This window comes from Odontesthes bonariensis, chromosome 12 (assembly GCF_027942865.1).
Source record: "Odontesthes bonariensis isolate fOdoBon6 chromosome 12, fOdoBon6.hap1, whole genome shotgun sequence".
Lineage (NCBI taxonomy): Eukaryota > Metazoa > Chordata > Actinopteri > Atheriniformes > Atherinopsidae > Odontesthes > Odontesthes bonariensis.
Window position 1 is genome coordinate 14,236,864 of NC_134517.1, and position 27,393 is coordinate 14,264,256.

Consider the following 27,393-nt stretch of genomic DNA (forward strand, 5'->3'; position numbering starts at 1 on the left):
TGCAGGTTTAAAGCTGTGTTTAATGACATTCAACAACATGATGCTGAATCCTTCTCTCACCACTGGCTGCTGGCTGGAGCCTGTGGGTGTGGCAGAATGGCGAATTCCAATCCCTCGCCGTTTGCATACGGTTGGCTCTAAATCACACATGCATCATCCAATTTGCACCAAACTAGATATGAATGACCTTTGTTAACTTCTAAAGAGCCCAATTGGATTATATTGGAGTTTGACTCCATTGCACCCCCTATATAATTTAAACAGCTATATCTCCTTGAGACATTATTCGATCTGCACCATATTTTTTGTGCATCATCAGGGAGTAGCCCTTGAACGATTGGTGTAGTACATTGTTGAAATCACTAAAAGCCCCGCGCACTCAAACTTTTACAACATAATTGAGTGACTCCTAAAGCCTCTCCCTGGATATCAGATAGGGTTGAAACCATATTCACTATCTCTTCATAGCCACACATGATATGTTGAATAGCCTTCAAGAAGTCCTCACCAATCCTTCGCCACAAAACAGGAAGTGACAGTAACTCCTGTCTGGAAGGTGAGACATCAGTCCAACTTTGAACACATGCCACTTGTGTCATACTTTTGTGGACTGAAGGCGATTTGGAAGATTCGTCAAATGCTTCGCCTAGTGGGCGGGTGCGGGAAAGGCGTGAGACCGTTGATGCTGCTGTTGGGGCGGCAGTGCTGGCCCTCCCCTGGTCGCAAGGCCGGAGTGGCGCTGAGCTGCGAGGGCCGCAAATCTGCTTGTAGCTTTAATTATGTTTTTTTTTCACCAATTTTTTTTAGTATGGATGTCACTTATCTATATTGTAAAAAAAATATATACTTCATGTTCTTGGAAGCAAATGTGAAATATTGTATACTGGGAAATTTACAACCATTCTACAAAATATATCAACATGCCGGCATTTTATTTAAATATCCATATCTCTAACAGTATCTGGCATTTGTCATAGACCAAACTATGAAGCCCCTTAAAAAGTCATAGTGGCACATTTTTTTGATTACTTTTCCCTCACCGCAACACAACCTGAAAAGACTTCTCTTTTCAGATAACACCTCTCCTACTTGCTCTTAGTATATCTTTATCTCTTTTACTTGCAATCCGTCCTTTAAGACCTACAATTTCTGCTTAACAGGAATTTCTCTCTGTACTGAAGCTTTAATGTTGTTCCTCATTCATGAGTTGCTGGGTAACACCATGTGGTAAATGACACAGATTGACTGATGAGCAGTGTTACTCACTTCACCAGTCAGTTGTTTTAATTTTGTGGCTGATCAGTATGCCATCTTTATGCTAACAAGCTACTTGCTCAAGATAAACTTAATTATAACCTCGCTTTTACCTTTCAAGGCTGGAGCGACATTTTCAAACTTTTGTAATAAAAAAATAAATTGATTAACATGAAGGAAAACTCTTTAATTTACAATAAAGGAAGAATGTTTGTCAAATTGTTATTGTTTTATTTCTAACTTCATGAAAGGTTGAAAAATAATTTTTCGAGGACAGTCTTAAGTTTGCTAGTAAACCTCAGGTTGTGATCGATTAATACTCAACTTAGCGATGAGTTGATTACATTTCATACAACTCAGTCAGAAACAGGTGAAACAGATTAAAAACCATCTAAAGCAACTTTAATTTTTTTTCTTTTTTTTTGGACTCATTTCATTAACAACAAATATCAACAATAGAAAAAACACAGAGGGACGAAGATGTGTCCTAAATCCACAACAGCAGAGGGAGGAAGAGGATAAGGGCGATGACAGCAGGGGGAGATGAAGTCTCCACTCTTCTGCCAGTCATCAGTCCATCGCTGTTGCTGTAGGGATAGAGAGTTCTACCTCCTCCTCCTCCTCTCCTCTCGCTCTCTGTTCCTGTCTCTGTTCTCTTTGTTCCTCTCTCTATCCCTCGCTTGTCCACTCTCCCTTTCTCTGTCTCGCTCGCCCTCTCGCTGTCTGCCTGTTTTTCGTCTCCGCTCCTCTTCCTCCCGCCGCTCCTCTTCCTCCCGCCGCTCCTCTTCCTCCGACCTTTCATTTCGTCTGCTCCGTTGGGGGTCCTCATGTGCGCGCTCATCAAAATCACGAGCACGGCCACTCTTGTCCCTCCTGGCCTGCTTCTCACCGCCATCCTCTTCATCGTTGTTGCGTCCGTCTCGCCTCTTATCAGGTTTCTCTTTCCTCTTCTTGTCTTTTCCTTTCTTGTTCTTCCTCTCCTCACTTTGTCCTCTCCTCTTCTTTTTCTTTCTGTGTTTGTTGTCAGAATCTTAAGCAAAATAGGGCAGCTTTATAAATATATATACATACATACACACACTTATATAATATATACATACACACATATACATTTGTTTGAATGCAGAAGTGCAAATTCAGTTGAACATACCTGAGCTGCTGCTGGAGGAGGAGTCTGAATCTGATTCGCTGGAGGAGTCTGAGGAGGAGGAGTCTGATGAGGAAGAAGAGGAGGACGAAGATGACGAGGAGTCAGAGGATTCGACCTCCTGTTTCTGAGTCATGATCATCTTCGGCGCATTCTTCAAGTGTTCCCTTAACTCATCCCTGAGAAAACAAGAGGCAACAACTGAATGCAAACAGGTTGGGACTCGTCCCAACAATATGAAAGAAAGTAGTATTTAACAAACAATATCAGGATGAACTAAGTAACCAGACCTCATCAGCTGACATCAGAGTGTTTATGTGTATGCATTGTGTTGGCAAATGCAACTTACGTCAGTCCTCCAAGTCCAATAGAGGTGAAAAAGTTGATGGCAAAGCGAGTGTTTCTGGGGTTATCGCGAGGAAAAAGACCCTCAAAGAATGGCTGAAGTGTCCTGTAACACAAACACAGGTAATGAATCCAAAGACAATCCCAAAATGTGACCTCTTCATTTATACGCTCTTTAAATATAAACTTTGTGCTGTTAGCCAGCAGCAAAATAACAGAAGAAAATCAGTGTTCTATTTAAATTTCCAACTTTATTTCTCTTTATCAACTTTTCAGTCATCAGAATAATTGCATCCCAAATCCCACCATGTTAGAGCTGTACTGCATTGTCAATACGAGAATATTTACGAGATGACTCGTTTATCTACTTTGCCACGTGTTCTAACCAGCTCCGGTTCTATCGGCATCGGGATGCTTTCTGAAAAGCTGAAACTTTTCGGAGCTTTAGACACACACCAGCTGCTCCCTTCCAGCAAAAACACAGACGAAAGACTGCTGCTGGGACTGACATGTGACACTTTATCACAGAAGCAGAGATTCATTTACCTTTAAACATGAACAGAAAACTAATCCTAAGATGGGTTTGTGAGTGAGTGTGTGTTCTCTTACTGGTCTTTCAGTCTCTGGTTGAGTTTTGGAAGGCCCATGTAGGCACAAAGCTCCTGGAAAAGGATTTTCACAAAAATCCTGCTCGAAGACGTTGTGGTGTCCTCACTCATCCGGATGCACTCCAACACCTGGTTGATGCATTCAGCGTAGACAGAATGATCAAAGTTTACTTAGACTGGGATGGATTTGATGGTGCTGGAGTGTGTTTATAATGTGCATGTCCTTACACTCCATGGTACAGAGTCTGTGTAAAGCAGATGAGCAAACAGTCGGGCCACGTTCCTCAGTTTGTTGGTCTCCAACCGGTGAATCGTTTCATACTGCTCTGCAAATATTGCCTCAAAGCTCTCCATGTATTCTTTCTTTAGCAGACAAAACCTCTGCGCACACACACACACACACACACACACACACACAGGAAAAACAATGTGAATCTTTGCTCTGCTCAAGAAAGTTATATGTAAATATAAATGTGTTGGTTTGTCTCACCCCAGCCAGCAGACCGAAGAACTTCTCATAGGTCCTCTGTTGAGCGCAGCAGTCCAGGATCATGTTACACAGTTCTTTCTGTTCACACAAACATAACGCATGTAATCAGTACAGACAAGGCAAGCTAAGGTGTTAGCGTATAGTAGGGAAAGCGCCAATTTTATGACTGAGATAAATCTGACTTCTTTCCCCCATTAGTAAAGGGACAATTCAGCAGCAGCCATAAACACTTTACAGGGAAGCAATTAAAGTTTCATTTCCAAAAGTACAAATACAGACTCAAAATGTTTGTCCTGTCCGCCAATGCACTTTTTATACTTCATATTATAATCTGGTGCACAAAAAGGGTGTGTGTGTATGTGTGTGTGTGTGTGTATATAAAATACTGCACTTCCGTTTCAGTGAGATTTTTAACAAATGCATCTTTTAAAGGAAACTAGAGCACTTGGAGAAGGACCTGCAGCCTGAAGCAGTGATGGTGATCAATGTTTTTTTTTTTTTTTACTGCAGAGAATTTTTCATGAGAAAAAAAATGTTTTAAAATTTTCTTAAAAAAAAGCCATATGCAGTCAGCCAAGAAAATTGCTATCAGCACATCTCTATTGTTACCCCCACAAAGATGTGTATAGATACAAAAATGAATTATATGATAAAGTTTATAAAACTTTCAGTCAGTTTATCTACAGAGGTTATTCACCACAAACAACTGTTGAACTAAATGCTTCACACAGAGATGAGATTTTGAGACACGTTTTATCAACTACTCCAAAATATTCACAACAGACACACAACAAAGAAAATGAAAAAAGACAAAATTCTGTTTGCTTGTTCGGCTCAATATATTTATCATTGCGTGGCCCTACAGATACAAAAACATACAACTATGTAATAAATAAAAGCCCTGATCTTATGTAATCCTTTAAGAATAAATTAAAACAACTGAGCCGGACATCTAACAGAGTTGCCAACTGATCCACGGTTAAAAGAGTGAGACAGAGGCAGAAAGAAGTGAGCGTCGGTTGACAAACGTCTTCAAAATTCGTGTTGCAACTATTGCATTGAGTGATTCGCTCGATGCTGACTGACAGGGTCGACAGCTCTGACCTCACACACACATGCAGCGTTTACATCCATGTAGTTGTGAGGACAGTCGCTAAGGTGTACAGCTGGTGTTTTCTCGTTCATAGCACTATAGCTGTGTTTTGAACAAAAGTATATACCCAGGAAATTAGGAAAGCCGTGAAGAGATTCACTGAAGCATAAATAGTAAATAAAAGACGCAAAGAGTTTGTTCGATTCTAATTTGTTTGAAAGTCAAATATTTGGCATGAGCATCTCGACTCTTCAACAGTCGGAACCTTCTTAGACAAGCTTTCTTGTCATTTCAAGTAGACTTCAGGAATAGTTCTCCAGGCTTCTTGAAGGACATCCCAAAGCTCTTCTTTGGAAGTTGGCCGTCTTTTGTTCTGTTCTCTGAACTGTTCTTTGATAATGTTGACGTCCAGGCAATGGGGAGGATCCATCACTCCATAAGACCTGTTGCTACTGATTTTCAGTCCAGTTCTGTCTTTTGGAATACCTCAGCCTTTTCCCCGTTTCCCTTCCTTAGGAATGACTTCTTGACAGCCACTCTTCCAAGGAGACCGTTTCTGATGAGGCTTCAGTGAACAATGGATGGATTAACTGAAGGTCCAGATGCATCTCTCAGGTCCTGTGTCTGGTCTTTGTAGGATGTTTTTTTTCTTCTTCTTAAGGACATCACCTTGAGATACTTTTCATCTGCTGAAGATTCTTCTTCTTTTGTCCTCCTCTTGTCCCGTTTCATCAAAATATTTTTAAGGACACACCGAACACCACGCCAATATACCAATTGTTCATGGAATAGCTCTTTGGGAATCACTCTGTTGGTGCAAAAATACTATGTCAAAGGACATTTTCTTTGGTATTTTTTGTAGTTGCAACAAGAGAAATGGGAACAAAAAAGGTCTTTGTGACAAGCCGCTAGTAAAAAAAAAAAAAAAGCGCCCCAAGATACAATCTAAAGTAGTTTATTTGCTTATATGTAGACACAACACCGGTGCATCCATCGAGTTAGGTGCCTTTTTTTTTAAATGCTTGAATAACTCATAGGTTAGTGTTAGGTGGCTTCAAAAAATAAATAAATAAATATGACAATAAAATATGTGCTTGGGAGCAATACATAAACAAATGAGGCATGGTTTAAGACTTCTGAACAGTAATATAAAGCTGTGTGGAGTCGATTGAGCCTAAAGCAACAAATCTTCACAATTAGGTGTCTTGAAAATGATCGTGTCAGCTTTTTATGCATCTATTTTTTAAACTAATACAATAAACTTTTGGTTTTGAAGTGATTAACCAACTAATCCACAGCTTTACAGTCCTAACTTCTATAGAGAGTCAAAGATTTTTCTGTGTGTTGAGCTATTGTCCATCAGCAGCTAAAATGATGATGCGTTTACACTTCAGAGAGCAAGAACCCTGAGGACACGTGCTACATGTCAACAGCAGACACTACAATTAAACATTTATAAAAGGAAGGTGGAGACAATGGGCCTCATGCAACAACCGTTCGTACGCACAGATTTGTTCTTAAGTCGTGCGTACGAGTGATTTAAGAGAATTTGCGCATTCACCAATCTTTTCGTATTTTACGTTTTCTTTCAGGTACGAACAGAATTTACGGGTGATTCAGACCTTAGGTTAATTTGACTCTGTATATAACAAGGTCAATGGGAGGCGTAACCAGCGGCTGACTTGCTACTTTTGGATGCCTTAGCGCATGTGTGCTCCGAGACCGTGTAGACAGACAAATGGCTGACATCGCAATTTAGATTTCCAAGGACTGTGCTGCTACAAATATGCAGCTTGCTAGAGCAACAACTCCAGAGAGAAACACGCTGATCAAACCCAATTCCACCTCACGCCCAGGTCCTCACCACTCTTGGATTTTTGGCCACTGGAACCTTTCAGAGGGAGATTGGAGGCAGATCGGGGTGTCCCAGTCCTCTGTGAGTCGTGCGCTGCCCTTGGTCATCAAAACTCTCATAAGTTTATCACCCATGGTACATCAGATTCCCACACACCGCTGTCCAACAAGTACAAATTAAGAGGGACTTTCATGCCATGGCTGGACTGCCAAACATAATTAGAGCAATAGACTACACACATATACGCATCAAAGCATGCTGGCATGTTGGTACAAGACCTTCGTACAAAGAAAAAAAGAGAAATTTAGAATAAAAATATGAAAATGTTCTTGCATGAGGCCCAATGAGTTGGAAATCCCTCAACTGTGTGACTCATGTTTGTTTGCCAAGAAGTGAAAGCTTTGTAATCTGAAAAAAATCATTTCAGTTGGGATCAAAATGTCATAAACATAAAACAAAAACAAATAATTATGAAAGTTAAGGCTGTATAACGTTAGTGGCCATCATGTCCTTTATTGGATTTATTTCTCAGATGCAGAGGTTACTCCTCATATTGGCACTAAAAATCAGACTTTCTTTTAAAATACCCACATTAATATACTGCTGATAAAAACTGACAGGCAAGAAACGGGATGCTGCTTTTGTCCGACATCCAGACACACAAATGCGTCCACACGATGATAAATACAACCACACACACACACAGCTGATTGTCCTCCGACACGAGCCGTTTCTCACAGCTGACCTGCAACTGTCAATGTCTGAAACTAACCATTACTGTTACACAATCTGGCCTGAGGACCACACACACCGATGGGAAGCTTTTAACAAGAAACAGATTATGTCTGTTTCTTGTTAAAAGCTTTTACACTAACACAGAGGCCAAAAACATCTCCTCTTTTTTATATATCTAAATCACTGTATTGGTGTCACCATCTGGTCTGCAGGGAGCTCAACTGAAATTGTAGTTTGGCATATTTAGATAAGTGAATTAAATTTGGAGATGTTTTCACATTATAAATACTTAGCTCACTCAGAAACTGTGTGCTGTGACGAATACAAATATCCAAACCAAATAAATCAGCCTTGCAAAATGATTGACAGCCTTCACTACGATCATAGCAAAAGCGATATTTACATTTGAATTATTTGTACATACTAATAATATGTAGACAAATAAATGGAAAACTGGTTACAAAACCATCAAATTGACCTAAATGAGGTAAGCACAGCTTAAGCCTTCGACTTCACTTGTATAAACTGTAACAACCCTGTGGCATCATTCATCCCCTCAGCTGCTGATGAGAAGGGACTCACTGCTGGACAAAGATTAATACCACATGGATGAGGAGGAGGAGTGCATCTGTTCGTCTCATTCTGATATAAGTTGCTATTCAACCATCACATACTATCGGCTTTCATTTTCAACTTGCTCATAACACTAGTAGAATAAAAAGCTCTGCATCGTTGTGTTGGTAATGTACAATACCTTATTATTTTCATCATTTTTCCCCCACCTAATTCCAACTATTAGTGTCTCATCAACCCTTTGGTTTTAAGTGCCCCCTTGGCCCCTTCAAACAGTTACTATGGGTAGTGGTCAAAATATTCATTCCCTCAAAAAGGAGAAAAATGTTTAATAAAAAAAAAAAGAGAGGGCTGTTGTCATCTCAGGTATACCCTTTTTACACCAAAAAGCGGTTTGAGCTGTTTGAACACCAAATGTAGTATGTTTAAACAGGTTTTAAACGTGGGTGCATCCGGTTAAAACAAGTCCATTAAATTCTTTCCCATGGCAAGTTGTAGTGAGTTTATCCAGTGTTATTGCCTACAATGTGTTCAGAACCAGTCCTGAAATAACCACTACTTCCCAGGGTACAAGCCTGTAACTACAACAAGAAAGGATGGCATTACCCTGTATCCGGCAGGCTTTGTTGAATGACGGTTTCTGATAATCACGACTTTCTAAGATATTTAAGCCAAATTTATTCTTTTTGACCGGACCTTGGAGGTCAGCCTCTGGCAGTGAGCTGCTAACGTCTTCCAGACGGTAAAACCAATCAATCTTGGTTTTACCGCAAGATGTTATCAGACCCCATGTGAGATGTTACAGTCTCTAAACACCTGTTTCAGTAAAGAAATAGTTAACTATTCTCACTTTTGTTTCCCATTTGCAGCATCCTGAATAAGAAATGAACAAGTGCACAGCAGTGTTGTTCTCATGAATGCCATTTGTAGCTGGCATAAAAACCTGCGACGACTGCACAGTTATTAAACAGGGACCCAATGACGATTACCTAAATCTAGATTTGTAGGGGAAGGTAGTCCCATCCCTTTTACCCTTCTGTCATGATTCAGGACATCTGACATCCTGGCCCTCAGCATGACTGTGCACAGTGAAGGTATAGGCTAAAGGACAAGGGATGAAATGGAATTGGGCTTTAGATTTTTCTTTGCCAATGGATATCTGGTTGCCACATCTTGGGAATGTGTGCTGCTGAAACACAGACAGGCATCATAAAGTAAATTTTCTGTTGACTTGTTGGAATGAAAAATACCAATTTATTATTGAAAATTTAGAAGACATGAGGCTTGTGTAAACTAAAATAGTCCACATATAGCATATTTTACCTCTACATATTATAACTGTAAAGCAGTTCGTATACTGCTCATATTGCTTCCCTTCGGTGTATAGTGTACACGGGTGAAAAACCAAACACTGTCATTGCAAACTTTTTTTACTTAAGTAAAAAAAATCATCAATAGTCCGTTTCATTTCCTTTTCTTCGTCTTCTGCTTTGAAGCCACTCTGAGGAGCTTGACCCATTTCTTGTTGGCCACTAATGTATCAACCACAAACTTATTGGATATTGATGTGCTAATTAACGTCCTAAATTTGAGCTCTAATCTCATTATAGTGTGCATTTCAATACTTCAAGTTGGCACCAGCCATGTGTCATCGGTCAGATGGTTTTATTCCCCACACCTCAGTGTAACTATAGTGTACCATCATCGTGCTCGAAGTAGGAAATAAGCCGTCTATCGTTGAACGCTGACATAACGGAAGGTAATCAATGTGTGTGCGGTTGCGTTTGTGGACTCACGGTCTGGCTGTCAGGAAACTCCATCTTAATCAGTTTGTGAGCGCATTCCTCAAAGTCCAAGCTGCAAAAACAATCAACCGATCAATAAGTGAGCCTGTAAATGTGGATCAGTGAGCTCACAGGTGACAAAAGTGTGTGTGTGTGTGTGTGTGTGTGTATATAATCCTTTTCACCAACTGTGAGCTCTTCTTCAGTAAAACCATTTTAACTAGGCTACATACACACATATTTGTATAGATATTTCTGTAAGGACTTTTACTTATATGATTGTCAGCGGCTTTAAACAGCCATAAAAAGCCGTTTGTAGGTTCGTCAGGACTGTCCAAAATACCTACACTCCTGAGGACTTCAAACTCAAACTGGCCCTCACAAAGACAGCCTATCTCTCACAGCTTTAAACACAGCTTCAGATAATAGTCCAGCTCAATTAAATATAGCTGGAGCTGTAAATAACTGCTAACATCCAGAGATAAAATTGAGACACCAACTGTGCCACCATGTGAGTGTATATTACTCTATGTGTGTGTGTGTGTGTGTGTGTGTTTGTGTACCTGGACTGTATAGCAAGATAGATGGTTCTTCTGAAAGCAACTAGGTTGACTTCAGTCTTGTCAAAGATGGTGACCTTCTCATCTGAAAGAAAGACAACAAGAGAGGTTACAATCTTTCAGCAATAATCCTTCAGATTTTCATAAACAATAACCCGATTTTTGATCATATATCAACTCACATTTTGATATACGGGACTGTCTCAGAAAATTAGAATATTGTGATAAAGTTCTTTATTTTCTGTAATGCAATTAAAAAAAAACAAAAATGTCATACATTCTGGATTCATTACAAATCAACTGAAATATTGCAAGCCTTTTATTATTTTAATATTGCTGATTATGGCATACAGCTTAAGAAAACTCAAAAATCCTATCTCGAAACACCTGCAAGGGTTTCCTGAGCCTTGAAAAACACTCAGCTTGGTTCAGTAAACTAAATCACAAGTATGGGGAAGACTGCTGATCTGACTGCTGTCCAGAGGACCATCATTGACACCCTCCATCAGGAGGGTAAGACACAAAAAGAAATTTCTCAAAGAGCAAGCTGCTCACAGAGTGCAGTTTCAAAGCACATCCACAAAAAGTCTGTTGGAAGGGGGAAATGTGGCAGGAAACGCTGCACAACCAAGAGAGATGACTGCAGCCTTAACAGCATTGTGAAGAAGAGTCGCTTCCAGAATTTGGGGGAGCTTCAAAGACAGTGGACTGAAGCTGGAGTCCAGGTATCAAAAGCCACTGTTCACAGACGTGTCCGGGAAATGGGCTACAATAGCCGTATTCCCATGATCAAGCCACTTCTGAACTCAAGACAACGGAAGAAGCGTCTGACTTGGGCTATGGAAAAGAAGCACTGGACAGTTGTAGAGTGGTCCAAAGTCCTCTTTTCAGACGAAAGCAAGTTTTGTATTTCATTTGGAAGTCAAGGCGCCAGAGTCTGGAGAAGGGCTGGAGAGGAGCAAAATCCAAGTTGCTTGAAATCCAGTGTGAAGTTCCTACAGTCAGCTGCTGGTGTTGGTCCACTGTGTTTCATCAAGCCCAGAGTAAATGCAGCTGTGTACCAAGAGATTTTAGAGCACTACATGCTTCCGTCTGCTGAAAAGCTCTATGGAGATGAGGAATTCATTTTCCAGCATGATCTGGCACCTGCCCACAGTGCCAAAACCACCAGTAACTGGTGTACTGACCATGGCATTACTGTCCTCGATTGGCCTGCCAATTCCCCTGACCTGAACCCCATAGAGAATATGTAGGGTATTGTGAAGAAGAAGCTGAAAGACACCAGACCCAACAATGCTAATGAGCTAAAGGCCGCTATTGAAGCATCCTGGGCATCCATAACACCTCAGCAATGCCACAGGCTGATTGCCTCCATGCCACGCCGCATTGATGCAGTAATCCGTGCAAAAGGATTCCCAACCAAGTACAAGAGTGCATTAATGGACATTTTCAAATGTTTAATTTTGTTTTGCTGTTATAAATCTTTTTTTTTTACTTGGTCTGAGGAACTATTCTACTTTTTTGAGATAGGATTTTTGAGTTTTCTTAAGCTGTAAGCCATAATAAGCAATATTAAAATAATAAAAGGCTTGCAATATTTCAGTTGATTTGTAATGAATCCAGAATGTATGACATTTGTTTTTTTAATTGCATTACAGAAAATAAAGAACTTTATCACAATATTCTAATTTTCTGAGACAGTCCTGTATGATCCAATTGTTTTTCTACGTAGTTGAACAGCAAACTCAAGCTGCCATCAAATATACGATTGAATGACTGAAAACAGCGCTACATTAGATTCCAGCTTGTTAAAGCAGATGGAGACACCTCTTTTCCACCAGGTTCCATTGCAGGTTTAATACCAATGTTTAAATCAGAACCAGTTCTTTCCCTTTCAGGCTGTCTAATCATCATCTCCCAGCCAAGAAGGTTGGTGCTACTGTAGCACCGGGCTAAGAACTGTTTTTCTACCGCATCTGGCAGTTGGATCAGTTCTGAACCGACTCTGGCACCAGCCCAACAACAGCACCTGGTTCATGTTGGTCATGAAATGTTGAACCGGCACAAAACAGTGACTAAGCTTTGGCAGGTGTTTTTTGTGTTACAAGATCACAAAAGCCTGTTTTCTAATTTCCACTCTTCTACTTTATGTCTTCACCTACTTCTAGGGCTGGAGGAAATTTAGGAAAACATGTGATCCTTGTTATTGCGATGCCGATATGACTTGCAATATACCAAAAACTACACCAATATATGGTGTTGATTTCAGACTTCTGGTGGCGCGCTACACGGCATGGCAGCATAATAACTGAGCTCCAGCCTTAAATTCAATTATCTTTACTCATTAATACTATACACAAACAAATAAATACATTTCGCTTCGAAGATGGATGGGGGAAAAAAGGCAAGAAAGGAGGATATGGACTACGTAATAACCCTGAAAGAGAATCCGAGAGGGAGGCTGAAGCTAGCGAAACTCCGAAACAAGATAGAGGCCACATCAAAACTTTGGATTCAATCCGCACAGTTGTGAGGGAAGTTATGACTACGGGGATGGCAACGCTCCAGGCTGAATGGAAAAAAAGATCTCTCAGACTTCCGCACACGCTTCAGGGAAGATAATAAAAAAAACAAATGGACGAATTTGCATCAGAAGTAGACCGGAAAATACAAGATGTAACAGGTCAAATTGAAGGGGCAGTGAAACGTGTAGGACAGATGGAGGAAAACATGAGCTGATAGTTATCTTCTTAGGGTCTTGCTGGCAGCAAGTAAAAAGGCCATCACAAAATGTTGGCTCCAGAAAAATGCCCCCACTACAGATACTTTTGTTGATATCGTAAAACAACTGCATGTCCTAGAGCAAATGACTTACTCAAGTCGATTCCAAAAAGATCTGGGTGAAAAACGATGGCAGAAATGGCATTCTTATTTGGCCAATGAGTGAGACTGTTTTAACGTGCTGTGTATGATACCCTCGGACCTTGAATGTGTAATTGTTCAATGTTTTGTACTATAAATAAAGAGTTAAAAAATAAAAATGAAAAAATAAAAAACTGTTTTTACGATATTGAAATTGTACAGGTTGATATTGCAATAATACAATTAATTTTCTAAATATTTTGCCGCCTTACTTTCTACGAATGCATATTTCGACAAAGATGTTGGGTGTAGTATTAACCCACACTGAATACGTGGGAGTGCAACTAACTCTTCACCTCTCCCTAAAGGCCTTGAGCGTTTTACAGTTTTAACTTTTTATTCCTAAAACTGCTAGTAAAATGTTTGATCTTACATTATGCATTAAACAAATTAATATACAACTTCCATGAGGATGGAGACTCATGAAAGGCACCATGATTACAACATCTCTGAATATCATCTTGTTGGTCTGATCCTTTAACCAAGATAATAAAACCCCAGGTGGTTGACGCATCTGTCTTACCTTCTCCCTCCTCCTCATTCCCCTCTTCATCGTCCTCATCCTCGTCGCTGCCATCTCCCTCCTCCCCTGAATCGCTGCTGCCCTCATCCAGGATATCTGACAGGAAGCGACAGCTAAATGGTTAAAACTGAAGGAGGTCATGGCTCACTGGACAGTACAGAGTCTGACGTTTCCTCACCTCTTTTAATAGTTTTGTACTTCTCCTCATTCTCCAGGAAGTCTGGATCCAACTTGAACACGTCTGCAAATGGACAAACACAGGTTTATGCTGCCATTACCCTTTTAAACAGAGTTTAACTGGTAGGTTACACCCCCCTCCGTCACTCCATCGCTCTCTGGATCTTACTGAGGATATCTTCGGTGTTGTACTCGTCCTCCAGCGGCAGCATGTGGGTGAACTGGTCGTCATCGTCCACCAAGTCAAGGCCTTCTGGGATCACAGGATGATCTTTAAAACCATCCTTCCTGATAGCGAACATCACCTCGATCATGTACTGGACCCTTTTATCAATAGACGACTCGTGGAGGACATTCCTGAGACGCTCAAATATGGCTGAAAAGAGATGAAAGGGGTTTGTAGGCGCTTTTCTAGTCAAGTGTTGATGTTGGGATTTTTTTCAAATGTAATTCAGAGAACAGATGTCATGACAAGTATGAAAGGTGAATCTATTACAACAAAACGTGAGGAGGTGCCACAGATCAATGATCAGATTCATCTGAAAAGGCTCATATCCTGGAAATTTTGCCCCAAAACTCAGTCTTATGATAAAAGCAACTCTGGGCTATATTGAAGAAGGCTTCCTTATTGTTAAATTCCATTATAGTTAGTAATATACATGTGTTGTTATGAGGCCGATCCAAGAATTGAGGTTCCCTGACCCTTTTTTTAAATTTACAAACCATTACCCCACAGCTATTACTTTCTTGAGAGAAAACAACTGAATGTCCTGCTTTAGACATGAGTACAATTTGATGTTAAGTGGATTATTATGTTTGCACTGAGTTACACTGTATATCTGCTCAAATTACTACTGTCAAAAAGATTACTTTTTATGTGAGAAACTGGGCTAAACTCAGTGAAAAGCTAATTCAACTGCCCAAAATGCAGGATTTTACTTGTAACTTTAAAAAAGTCTGACTACATCACTCAGATTAGCGTTTCCGCTGGGAACCTGGGCCGCGGTGGCCTGCAACACAAATATCTTTGCAGCCAGAGCAAAAACAAGAAATGAAGCCAATTAGTCATCACAAACCTCCCACGGGAAGTCCATTTCCAGCAAGGCATAACAGATTTCAATTTATGACAATGTAGGAGCACATTTATTTGGGTAAGTGGTGATGATGCATTTCTCCTCACTTTCTAACTGTGGGTCCAAGCTGTATTAGTTTAGCTCTTACAGTAGAACAGCTCTCTTCACTTTCAGTAACAACTATACAGCAGCATGAGCTCATTTACACACTTTGCGGTGGCCTAAAGGGCCTTATTCACCAATCCAAGCGTCAGCACCGTTTGTGAACGTCAGCCTCTTATGCTTTATTGTAATGCACTGTTTGCTCTGACAGACCCCTTTGGCACGTTTTTCAGCCAATTCAAAATGTAGTATCAGCACTGGGTCTGTCGGTAATAGGGCCGTCAAAGAATATTCTAAATTTGAATATATATATATATATTCTAATGGGTTTTAAAAACAGACATTTGGAGGTGAAAATTAATATTCGAATGTGGGGAAAAAAAAATGTGGGCGCACTGCATGACGGGGTCATGGACAGGTCACAGGAGTCGCACTGTCTCGCACAGCGTCACTGCTGAAAGTTGACTTACGTGAAGACGGCAGAATGTTCAGAGTCCAACTCGACCGCAGGCGCAGAGAAAGTGATTTTAACCCTCAAAAATATGAAAAGCCCCGTCTGGAAATACGTCGGATTTTGGTCGGTTGATGGAAAAAAAAAAAAAAAATGTGGAGCCTCGAGACAAAGTCGTATGCAAGCTATGTGAGCTACAGTTAGCTTATCATTCGACCACCAGCAACATGAGGCTACATCTTGAAAATGTGCCCCCCAAATGAGCATGGCATAATATTTGAAACTCCAACTAAACAGCCACGTCTGCACCCCAGATGGCATAATGCTCAAATACAGATATTCGAATACATGTGTTTTTTTAGAGGGAATATTCCAACGTCATTTTTGAGAGTGGTCAAAAGTAATCCTCCATCCAAAGCGCTTGTATTGCACATTTATAGAGACTCACTTCCCAAAAGAGACCTGCTCTGTTAGACTATTTTTTGAGTACTTAGCTACAAACACCCCCATTTGCTCTACTCTGCTGCTCAGTATACGCTAAACCCCACCCCATTCTTTTTTTTCTTTCTTCCTCCCATTCTGCTTCAGCTGCCTGAATTTTGCCCGATCGTTCTACAATTTTTTGTCCATCTGTAATTTGAGTAACTTAAGTTTGCTGGTCGATTTATTTTTCTTTTAAACTATTTGCCTTAATGGAAAAGGCAATAATCAAATTTTAAAAAGAAAAAAAAAGACATCCAAGTGACAAAATTATTTTGGGAAATCCATTCATTAGATGAAAAACTACATTAGAAATTCCAATTTTCTTTTCTATTTCAATTTAAAAAAAACCCAATCATCTGAATTTTTAATTGTCAATTAACACGTTGGCTCTGACTGATCAGTTTTAGTTCCGCTCAGAATACTACAGTCGACAATGATGATAATGAATAATTAGCTTAGCTGCAGTGTACCATTGATTCCTCTGGGGGAGACCTCAGTCAGTTTGAGTCCACACTCCTTCAGGAAGGAGATGGCGACTTCCACGCTGTCGTCAGTCGGACGCTCCAGAAGCAGAGTGAGCATCTCCAGACACAAAACCTCATGGGCCTGAGGGAGACATATCAGAGCAAACAGAGACAGAAGCAAACGCTTAATTAGAGCTGGATGTCAACTCTCAAACCTTTTGTATACACAGGAGTTAGAAACCAGGACCTACCACATTCTGGTTGATGAGATGAGCCACAAACTTTGAGGCTGTCAGGCACTGTTGCTGCAAAAAGAAGACATAGACTGCTTACAACACTTAACCAATTCTATAGCTGATAAAAAACGCACAGCACACACATGTAGCATCAATGCGAAGAAAAACATTTTTACAGACTATTTATTTGGCTCAAATAGCTCATGAACAGATTGTGCCGACATTTATTCCAACACACATTCTGGACTGTGTTCAAAAGTTCCCACTCCTGCCAGTTAATTCTCTTATTTAGCTCCAGCTTTTCTCTCTCATCTCAGCGCTTTGGACTTGTACCACTTCAAGCTGTTCAGGCTGGAAAACGTCCACCTCTGTGAGCAATGGTGGATCAGTTACACCTAGATTTAAATTGATCCTCCATTTAAAACTGGTTCTCTCCAGCATTAAATAGAATGAGCAAAAGCCCTGAAAATAGCAGGGCACTGTCGCAAAATCGAAAAAAAAATAAGAGGCAGTTCTACAGTTATACATTGCTGATGACAAAATGTAGCTGAAGGTAAATGCAGTGATCACTACATATACTACTGCTCAGAAGTCTTGACTTTCTTGTAATCTTTTAAAGTGGTCTTGAGCAACAGTTCTACGGGCTTTCTGAAGGTCTGTCAAAGTTTTTCTTTGGACATTGGCTGCTTTTTTCTTCATTTATTTTCAGTCCAGGTCTGGTACCTGACCATTTCCACAGATGATGCGTTTGAGACAGAATCAGATCCCAAAGATAAAAGAGAGCTGCGTGATCAACTGTCCCAACAAAGATTAAAGCATGAAGTTTCTGTTCAGTAAATATACTCAGTACCTTATATTGTACAATTGCTTGTGTGATTAACTCTGTGTTTCTGAGCAGTTCTATAAGCATCAAATGGATACGTTCAGTTACCTTCAGTATAAATCTATTTACACAACGTACCATTAGCCCCATTGGCCGCCTTTACACCCAGTGTAACCATGATATTTGCGCTAAAATCCATTAATAATAATCCAACACAACACAGACATTTGAATCAGTTCCACTCACTGCTTGCGGTTCAAACTCATGGCCTTTTAGTGTCTGAACTAGGGCTGGGCAATAATTCGATCTCGAATGGGGATCGCGATAAAATTCTGATCGATCTCGATAATCTGCTCGTGACCTACATTCGATATAGCCTGGCTGACCCGTCCACATCTCGATGAGATGGTGGTCTAGGAACTAGGTTCATGGATAAACTGTTATCCATGAAGCGTTACGAACAAATCTAAATATTCCATTGATTGTACTTCTGCCAGGGAAAAACAAACAGCACCCGTTGATTAACCCTTTAGGCGCCAAGATTGTTTTGTGAAAATACTGGATTTTGACATTAATATTTCAAAAGCTGGTGGCTGAAAGGGGGTTAAAGATAGATGCCTACTGTACATTAGAAAAATGTTGCCCATGATCCATAGTTTATGTGGGGTATGAAATTATTGATCTAATTTGCATATTATGACGTCATCAGGTGGCAGCCATTTTGAATCTCATTGTGTTCAGGAAATATTGGAATTGAGTGATTATGAACTTGTTTTAAAACTTTTTTTTTTTCTTTTTGTCTATTTATCATCATCTATAATGATCAGGGAACAGGAAAGCAACAATAAAACAGAATAATGTAGTAAAATATTACTATATCATCATTACCATATAGTAGGAAAACACATGCGAAAAGTTGCCTATATTTTTTCAGGAAATGGTGGATATTGACTTGATGTTTGAACTTATTTTCATTTTTCTGTCTTTTACCATCATTCATAAGGAGGAAACCAACAATAAAACAGGAGAAAGTGGTAAAATACTGTCATCATTAGGCTACCATAGGGTAGGAAAACACATGCAAGAAGTGGAAGACATTGAATTGATTTTTTTTTTTTTTTAAACTGTTCAACCTTATTCATAATGATCAGGAATGAGGAATACAATAATAAAACAAGTGGTAAAATGTCAGGATCATTGCGCTGGCGGATAGGCGCACCGCGGCACCGGGGGCTGGATGGAGAGAGCGCATGCTAAAGATACCAGACCCACTTCTCCCACCCCTGATTCCTCGACCAACACCTCTACGGACACTGCGACCGCGTTCCCCACTACCACCCACTCCATTGAGGTTGGATAACGGCAGAGAATGAGTTGGAGTGTGTGTGTGTGCTTGGAGAACAGCCTCGCTTCGCATGCCGGCACCATTGCCTTCGGAAGTTTCACCGTGGGAAGCATGAGTGCTCATCCGATCCTCCTCCTCACGAGGTAAAAACTCTCCTTCGGAGTCGGAATCGGCAAATAGCATACTCAATACTTCCGCACGGTTCAACTTCTTACAAGCCATGGTGTTAAAAACTCACTAATAGTTCGCTGAAAATAAAAATTCGACTCGCACGTCTCAACAGAACAGCTCTGAATAACTGCTTCCGTCTGAGCTCGCGCGGCTTTTTTGCACTGCCTTATAAAAACACTGTGAACTACAAAATGACGTGAGCTTGGTCTTGTTTGAAAGGGTAACATGTTTGCCAACTAGTGGTAGGAGGACTGAACACCTTAAAGCCCGTTTAGTTTATCTACAGACTGTTTTGTTTATGCTGACGTCATGTCGCAATTCTGCGACTTTGGCGGTTAGAGGGTTAACCAAAAACAGGTTTTCTTGAAGAGGAGTTAAAAGAAAAAGTATTGTCCTCTGAAAAGTATGAGCAGATTAGCCTGGAAAACCAGCGCCAACTGCTGGACGGCAAAATGTTTTGCCTGCGGTTGGGTCTGGCCTCGATCCACTTGTCATTTTGAAAATACTGCCCTGAATCTGGCAGATGGCAACTAAACCAATCACAATGGAGAGATGTGTTTTGAATCAACGCGGGCGGGCCAGAGGGTTCTGGTGCGGGGTTTTGAGGGAGTGACGACAGAGCAGTGCGACGTTGGGCAGTGGAAGCGAACATAGACAAGCAAAAAACAACAAGAAAGATGGCGGCGGCAATGGAACAGTGCTCGTTTGATTCAGCCTTGGCACACAGCCATTATAACGAACAGCCTTGCCACTCTGTATTAAGCCCCATTGTACCGGCTTTTTGGCTGCAGTTCCACCAGAATTCCACTGGGAGCGTCGGTGGAGACCAGAATGAATGGGGCCCTATGGAGCTAGATGCTACAAATGGTCAGTTTCACCTAAGTCTCCTCAAGAGCGCTCAGATTTGAATGTAGTTTCTGAGAGCTCAACATGGGTTTCAAGTAAAAAATCTACTGAACGAGTACATATAATCGCTTTGATTTCTTACTGGTTGGCTTCTTGTTGTCCACAACGCGCTAGCATTGTGCTAATGACAGCTGGTCGACCCGCTATGTATGACGTCATATACACTTCAAATCCTTTTTTTAAGCAAATGAGTGGCTCTAAAAATCTAAAACTCAGCCATGGGTATTTTCTAAACACCCTTTTTCGAAAACAACATTCGAATTACTAGAGAAAAAATTATATCTTGAGATAAGGGCACGAAAGGGCGTATAGCTCCATAGGACTCCATTCATTCTGGTCTCCAAAATTGGGCGCCCCACGTGGAAAGAGGGTGGAACTGCAACCAAAATCGCCTCGTTGGAAACCGGAAATGCACCGTGAGTGGCGTATCTGTCCTATTATAGAATCTGTGCTTGGCATCAGTTTTGGAAGAGTCCCCTCCCACCAAAGCTTTCTGTCGCGCTTACTACGTAACAGTCAGTTGCGCTGATTGGTCAGAGCGTTGGCCTATAGGCACAGACGCGGTTTGAAAGACAACGGGTTGTGCTCATCAACAATGTTCCGTTGTATCCATTGATCGGTGCCAGACTAAATTAGACATCCAATCCATTTAGGCTGGTTTATCAGGCTATGAGCAGATCACTTGTTTCTTGCAGCGCGATAAGTTCCGATTTTAAAATGCTCGCAGTGGATAATGTGCACAGGTGTAGAAAAATAGTCTAGCGAGCAAGTGGTTATGAGAATACTGCATATCAGGTTCTTACAGAAACTGAATTTATGACTTAATTGTATGTCCTGGAACACTTAGAAATGTGTATTTTAGGAGAGGAAAATTTAATGTACATAGATTTTTTAGAACATTTGAGAAAATGAGAACTTGCGCAAAAAGCACTCTTATTAATCTACCACAGCAAACCATTCCAGATAAGTCGAGAACGGCGCCTCGTGGCATTCTATCTAAGTGAGGGGAATTCTCATCTCCAATCACATTAGTAAATACCTGGTGATAAATGAAGCAACAGAGAGATGGGTACCTTGAGATTGCGGCGGTAGCTCCTCCTGAAGGTCAGGATGAGGCGTTTGAGGATCAACTCTCCAATCTGAGGGAACTTTGAGTTGATGATGGCGACGACAGCAGCGTAGACATGAGTGAAAATGGGAGAAGCTGCTTGGGCCTGCAACACTGAACGAGACAGCAGACCCCTGACAGAGAGACAGAAAAACACAGCGTTCCTATACAGTCTCCATCTCAAAATTCTATACTTTACCAGACTCAAACGTTTGGTCAAGTTTTTGACATCAAAGTACAAATACCTAAATGCTTATCAAATGGATTTGAAATCTGACCATATATGCCATTATATTGCAAAGTGTTTGTCAGAAAACTGTAGTTGTAAGTGCTGTAGATCATAGACTGAAGCACAGTACTTTATCCAAAACAGTGAACAAGGAAGAGCACGAACATCTCAGTCAAAAGTAAGTAAATAAACTTGTGCAACATATTCTCCCGTTATAGGGTGGAGCCTATCCCAGTTGCCACTGGGGAAGGGCGGGGTACACCCGGGATGGGTCGCCAGGCCATCACGGGGCCAAATTTTTTTAACTTGAATCTTTAAAATGGAAGACAGGCCAAGAGGCTGCCTGTCTTTCTTACATCACCTACGTAAAAAGCACCGTTTGCTTATTCAGTTGATTTTTTATATCTTAGAAAATGGAATAGGATAAATAATCAAAATACATTTAAGTTTTTCCATACTTTTTCTTTATTCCATACTTATCTGGACCTTGAAAATGCTAAAAACAGTAAGGGCAGTTACAGACATGCAGCATAAAAGCCCCAGACCGTATTTCTCTTTTGAGATACTGTGCAGATTAAGTTCAATTCCTCCACATATATTAAGTTAACCCCCCCAATAAGTTACTTTCAAATTTACACCACTGGCTGCATTTTCAGAATTTATCAGATAAATCTAATAAACTCAACAAGACTTCAGATGCTGCTGAAAGCTATACACTAAACCCTAAACCTTCCTGTGTCGAGATTAGCATTAATGTGCAGCTTTTTGTGTGTGTGTGTGTGTGTGTGTGCGCGCAATAATGTTCACCTCCCCCTGACGATGTTTTCCTGCAGCAGCTCCTGGATGATGTTGACAAGGTTGGACACGTTTACTTTGTTGATCAGACCGTTGATGGACTTCTTCAGAGCTTCCCAGCTCATCCTCTGATAGGCCAGGCTGCACAGGGGTTGGTGCAACAGCGGTTAAACAGTAATGATTTAACCATTAAGATTTCACTCAAGCTGCTGCTAAGAGTTAAACTACCCATGGGTTTTATGCATTTCCACGTGTTGTACTCGAGCAATTAAATGTAAATGTACAGCTCTTGTGTCTGTAGCAAGTGAGCAAAAGGAAACTTAGCTAAATGAATTTAACAGAAACTGTTATTTGTGGGTGGGTCATTCTAAAATCATTTTTGTGCCAGTAGTGGAAGTGATAAAACACATTCTTACCTGCTCTTGTCACTGATTTGCTGCTGCATCATGCGCAGCTTGGCAGGGGGAATGTAAGCACCGCCAGTCCTGGTCAGGATCGGATCGAGCTCCTCCTTTTTCTTCTTAACCGGTGGCTCATTAGCTGAAGCTGGCTCCTTATCAGAAGTTGGGGAGGCCGAGCGACCCCTCCTCCTGTGATCTGACTCTGCATCCCGGTAGGCTCGCCTGTCAAAACGCCCGTTCCTGTCGTCACGCCGATCATCATAGCGATCCCTATGCAGAGATTATAGCCACTAATAAGGACCGCAAAATGTTGAAATATTTGTAAGGTTCACTTAAACTCATTTAAGAAACACCTAACAGCTCCAACACGATCACATTTTGAGCAAGTTTGCCTTTTTAACTGTCATTTATTTGTTACCATTCACTTCCAGCATCCTTTAATAATAAAACAAATAACAGGTGCGGCCATTTAACGTATTTTCCAGCACTGCAAAAGAACCAACAGAAAGTGTGCTTAGAGCAGCATACTTTTAAATAAATTCAGCATTTTCTGAATCCCTAATAAGGATTACAGACATCTAATCAACATCCCCCTGTTATGTGCAACAAGTAATGAAATACTATAAAATTAAATAAACTTTCATTCCTTTTCAGTGGAGTACATGAGAAGCTAGCTGTCAGTTATCTGTGTTAAGGCCTCGGTATGCTACTCCGTCGCTATCCGTCAATCCGTCTCCGTGGTCACGCAGAGGCTATTAAACCTTTCGAAGTTCTCCGTCGGGATGTCGGATACACAAGGCAATTCATCTCCCGATCGGTAGGCGTCGCTACGCTAGACGACCTAATCACGCGACGTCTATCGTGAAAGTCGTTGATTGATTGTTTACCTTCCGGCTCCGTTCCACCCCTCACAGTGAACGATGGCGACCGAGAGAGAAAGACTGTTGTTGGAGTTGGAGCTTATTGATATTGAAATGCAAATAATTTTGACCAAATGTGGACCGGCACACAGTAAACTCTTTCAGAAATGGCGGTGTTGTTGTTCTGAGAGGAAGGAGCTAAACCGGAAAAGTGATTTCGGAAATGATGTTGTTAGCCGACCAATCACAACCCTTGCGGTCTCCACGAGTCTCCGTCTCCTCGACAGATAGATTGGAATTTTGGCCGACGCACGCAAGGGACGGAGAGGGCTCTCCGTAGCCTTTCCCGGACGACTATAATTCAGACTTTAAAATACACAGTTATGGTGCACTTTTCATGCACACCTACCACATGACACAAGCATGGTATGCGACATGCATCACGTTAGCGCTATCCTGCCCACTATCTTAAATGACTCCATTACTTTTGCTTCGGTATCCTTGTAAGAGTGTGGGGACCACGGTTTCAGACAAATATAATTTGAGATAGAGAGTGTTACCTCAGCTACAAAGGGTGCGACATAACATAAAAGCCCTGGTTTTTGGATTGAGTGCGGAACAAGTCAGTAAAAGTTGTGATAAGAGTTTATAATTTTTCTGAGCTGGGATGAAGCTTTGACATTGCTTGCTCTGTGGTCTTCTGGCTGGCATTAACAGTCGGGTGTTTCTCATCCTCCCCCAGCAGGAAAAGTGCAATGTGTCTCACGTTGGTCATGTTGTGCATTTTCAAACAAGTCCATCCATCCCACCTACCCAGATTAAGAGACAGCCTGGAGCCTTTCTTAGCAGTAAAACAGAAAGTCAGTTACTTAAAGGCAAACAGAACTTGTCTGATGCTTCGTTAGTGCGTTACCGAGCATAGCGTCTTCTGTCAAAGCGTTCTGTGTTCCGGTCTCTCTCAAATCGGTCTCTAGATCGGTCCCGTCCTCTTGACCTGGATCTGTCTCGTCCCCTGGATCTGGACCTGGATCTGTCTCTGGATCTGTCTCGTCCCCTGGATCTGGATCTGGACCTGGATCTGGATCTAGATCTGTCTCTGTCATTTTCTCTGGATATTGATCTATCTCTCTCTCTGGACCTGGATCTGTCTTTTTCACTAGACCTGGATCGGTCTTGCTCTCCCGATCTCTGGAAAAACAAATAGGTTGTGCGTCAGTATTATTTCTTTCAATCTTCACAAGTAAAAATGATCAGGGACCACATAAATACAGGATGAAACTTGGACTCAAAAAAAAAACATGCTGCCATTTTTAAAAGTCTTAGTTCAGCTGAATGAAAGAGACAACCCTGCAGCGTAGAGTTGGTCCGGTTCAGTTCCTGCATTAAGTAAAAGCCTTTAGGGAACTGGGGAGCTTGTGTCCCAGATGACAGCCATGGACAGCACATCTTCTTTGATTTGTAAATCTGTCAGTCAGTGAGCTTCATATTTTTTTTAAGCATATCATGAATCAGAACAGTTGATTTGAACACCCACCCCCCCCACACACACCATCTCAAAGCCTAATCCTAGTCATGTTGCCAAGCAGTTTCTTTTTTTAAATACCAGATGCCCAGAATATGATTCCCAAAAAAGCTGAATCTAATTTGTGGTGAACTGTCTGCTCCGTCAACACTTTTCCAAAAGCAACAAAATCCAATCTTAAAAGGGGGATTTTGGAGAGAAATATTACTCTTGCCTACTTTGGAAAATGAAATGGCATAGTTTATGAAAAACACTGCAAATTCATTTTTATGTACAGACTTTATGCTTTTCCTTGTCATATTTGATAATAAACTGAGCATATTTTTGGACTCTTTGTTGGACAGTTTTTAAACAAATGGTGAATTACTGTATCTCAGTGCTCCAGGGCAGTTTCTGCAACAGGAATGTGCATAACAAAGATCACTGTACTTCAAAATTAGTCAAAAGCACATAGTTTTAAGGTTCAAAACTTTTCTAGCATTCAAGGCAAACATGCTGCTTCCACTCTTGTGACTGCTAGATTTCCTACTTAGGAGGACAAGCCATGCAAATGCTCAAATAGAAGAACGCTCCCAACATAATTGATCATTTTTTACTCTTTTCAGTTCTCATGAGAGTCATCGATGCTTGTAAACATGTCAAAGTCAAACATCTGAAGAAGTTCACTCTTACTTTGATCTGAGCCACACTGCTTCTTATCTTCCTCAGTGCACCTTGATGTTCATCCTCATCATCACTGCTGCTGCTGCTGCCTGAGCTGCTGGAAGGATCATCCCCTGTAGGACTGGCCAGAGGGGATGCTTGCTCTTTTGGGCTTTCCTGGCTCGTCTCCACCGCCTTGGCCGGACCAGACTCATCCTCTGAAGGTCCTGCAAAAAGAAAAAGTGCAATAGTTAAGATAAACGTAAAAAATTTCTATGACAACATAAAGTAGCGATGGCAGATTTCTCTCACCACTGTTTTCTCTCCGTCCAGGAGTGGGATTCGGACTTGTGCCTGGAGAGTCCATACCTAACGCACAAACAGATAATGATCAGAATAAATAATATTACCAAAAAAGTTCAAAGCAGCATTTTTTACAGACAGTGATTGCACTTTTGCTCTGAGGTTGCTTCCATGTCTGCATTTCTCAGAAAAAGACAACTGGGTCTTTTTCTGAAGAGATAAATGTTCAGCTCACAATTTTAGGGTTTCATTATTGAAAACAGCTGACGTAATTTTGGGATTGAATGCAATGCGCATTTTTAGCATTGGATGGACATGCAATTGGTAATACAGTAAATACATGCCACTGGAAATATTCACTGTGACCAATATTTCATAGTACTCTGTGATTTCAGTGCAATTCACAAACTCGAGCATACAGTCATACATTTCACTGTTCTCTAGTTCTAAAAGAACCTCAAATCTGAGTTTGAGGTTGAAGGTTTGTGGCATCAGTCAGATCCAGATCTATTTCAATCTAACTTGGAAAGACTACAGAAAAAAATAATAAATCCATGTTTAGGTCGAGACAACAACAGTCAGTTAAGCTGCAAATGTACACAGATTTGTTGGGTTTAGGGATTTAATTATTTATACATAAATAATTATCAATAGTTGTGCCTTCAAACATGTGACTGCGCCTTAAAACCAGATTTCGAGTAGCTATTCAGTACATTAAACAGTTCAAAACCCATTTTTTATAACATTAAAGATGCGACGGACAAATATCGAATAAAATATTATCCAACACTTGTTCATATCATGGACTTGATCACTAAATTAGTTTACTATCAATGTCTGTCCCACTACATATATTAACATATTTTTAGTTAATATTTTAAGCAAGTGTTTCAAATCGACAGGAGACAGCGAGGACATTGACGGTTTAAAGACAATAAGAACCATCCGGACAGTTTGAAGTTAAGTTGACTTTCTCAGGAACAGTTCAGATTTGCCTAAAGCTAACGCACTAAACCTGCTAGCACCGTAAAGAGTTAACATAATTTGGACAGAATACCCCCAAGAAAACTGGTTCGTGCGTCTAAATTAATACATTAAGGCGAATGTGAGAAGGTTGTGTCAAGTGAAATGTAAGATGCTGCTACAAAACCGTTTAAAATTAACGTCTCGGGTTTATCGCCATGTGTGTTTGGATGAGCTGAAGTTAGCTTGTCTGCTAATGTTACCCAAACTAAAGCGAAATAAACTGTTGGCTTTTTGTTGTCTCCTCCGTCTCTGAACAGAAGCTTTGTCCCCTTACTTTGTTTTGCTTTACTATTAATATCATCTTACCGTTTTGTTTCCCGACTTTTCTTAAATCACTGTCGTTTTTTTTTCTGGCGGAAAACTTCCTACAATAACCAACATCACTTC

The 27,393-nt window shown here is 40.8% G+C and overlaps 1 protein-coding gene across 1 annotated transcript; it reads right to left on the reverse strand.

Annotated features, from left to right (window-relative positions):
• Positions 1–994: 994 nt before the first annotated feature.
• Positions 995–27,393, reverse strand: cwc22 (CWC22 spliceosome associated protein). Its single transcript, XM_075479179.1, has 20 exons — positions 27,313–27,393; positions 25,990–26,046; positions 25,708–25,904; positions 24,427–24,701; positions 22,669–22,923; positions 22,265–22,393; positions 21,194–21,362; positions 16,891–16,944; positions 16,646–16,781; positions 14,236–14,442; positions 14,068–14,130; positions 13,890–13,985; positions 10,448–10,529; positions 9,897–9,957; positions 3,845–3,922; positions 3,583–3,735; positions 3,356–3,483; positions 2,751–2,852; positions 2,405–2,580; positions 995–2,284 (listed from the first exon to the last, which is right to left on the reverse strand). Exons 2-20 carry the CDS (start codon positions 26,042–26,044, stop codon positions 1,860–1,862), a joined length of 2,841 nt encoding a protein of 946 aa, XP_075335294.1. The 5' UTR covers positions 26,045–26,046; positions 27,313–27,393; the 3' UTR covers positions 995–1,859.

Coding starts and splice junctions, on each gene's coding strand:
- cwc22 (XM_075479179.1), bottom strand. CDS start 26,044: ATGGACTCTCCAGGCACAAGTCCGAATCCCACTCCTGGACGGAGAGAA. Junction 21,363..22,264: donor GAAAACATCGTCAGGGGGAG/GTGAACATTATT, acceptor TCTCTCTGTCAG/GGGTCTGCTGTCTCGTTCAG. Junction 13,986..14,067: donor GTACAAAACTATTAAAAGAG/GTGAGGAAACGT, acceptor GCTTCCTGTCAG/ATATCCTGGATGAGGGCAGC.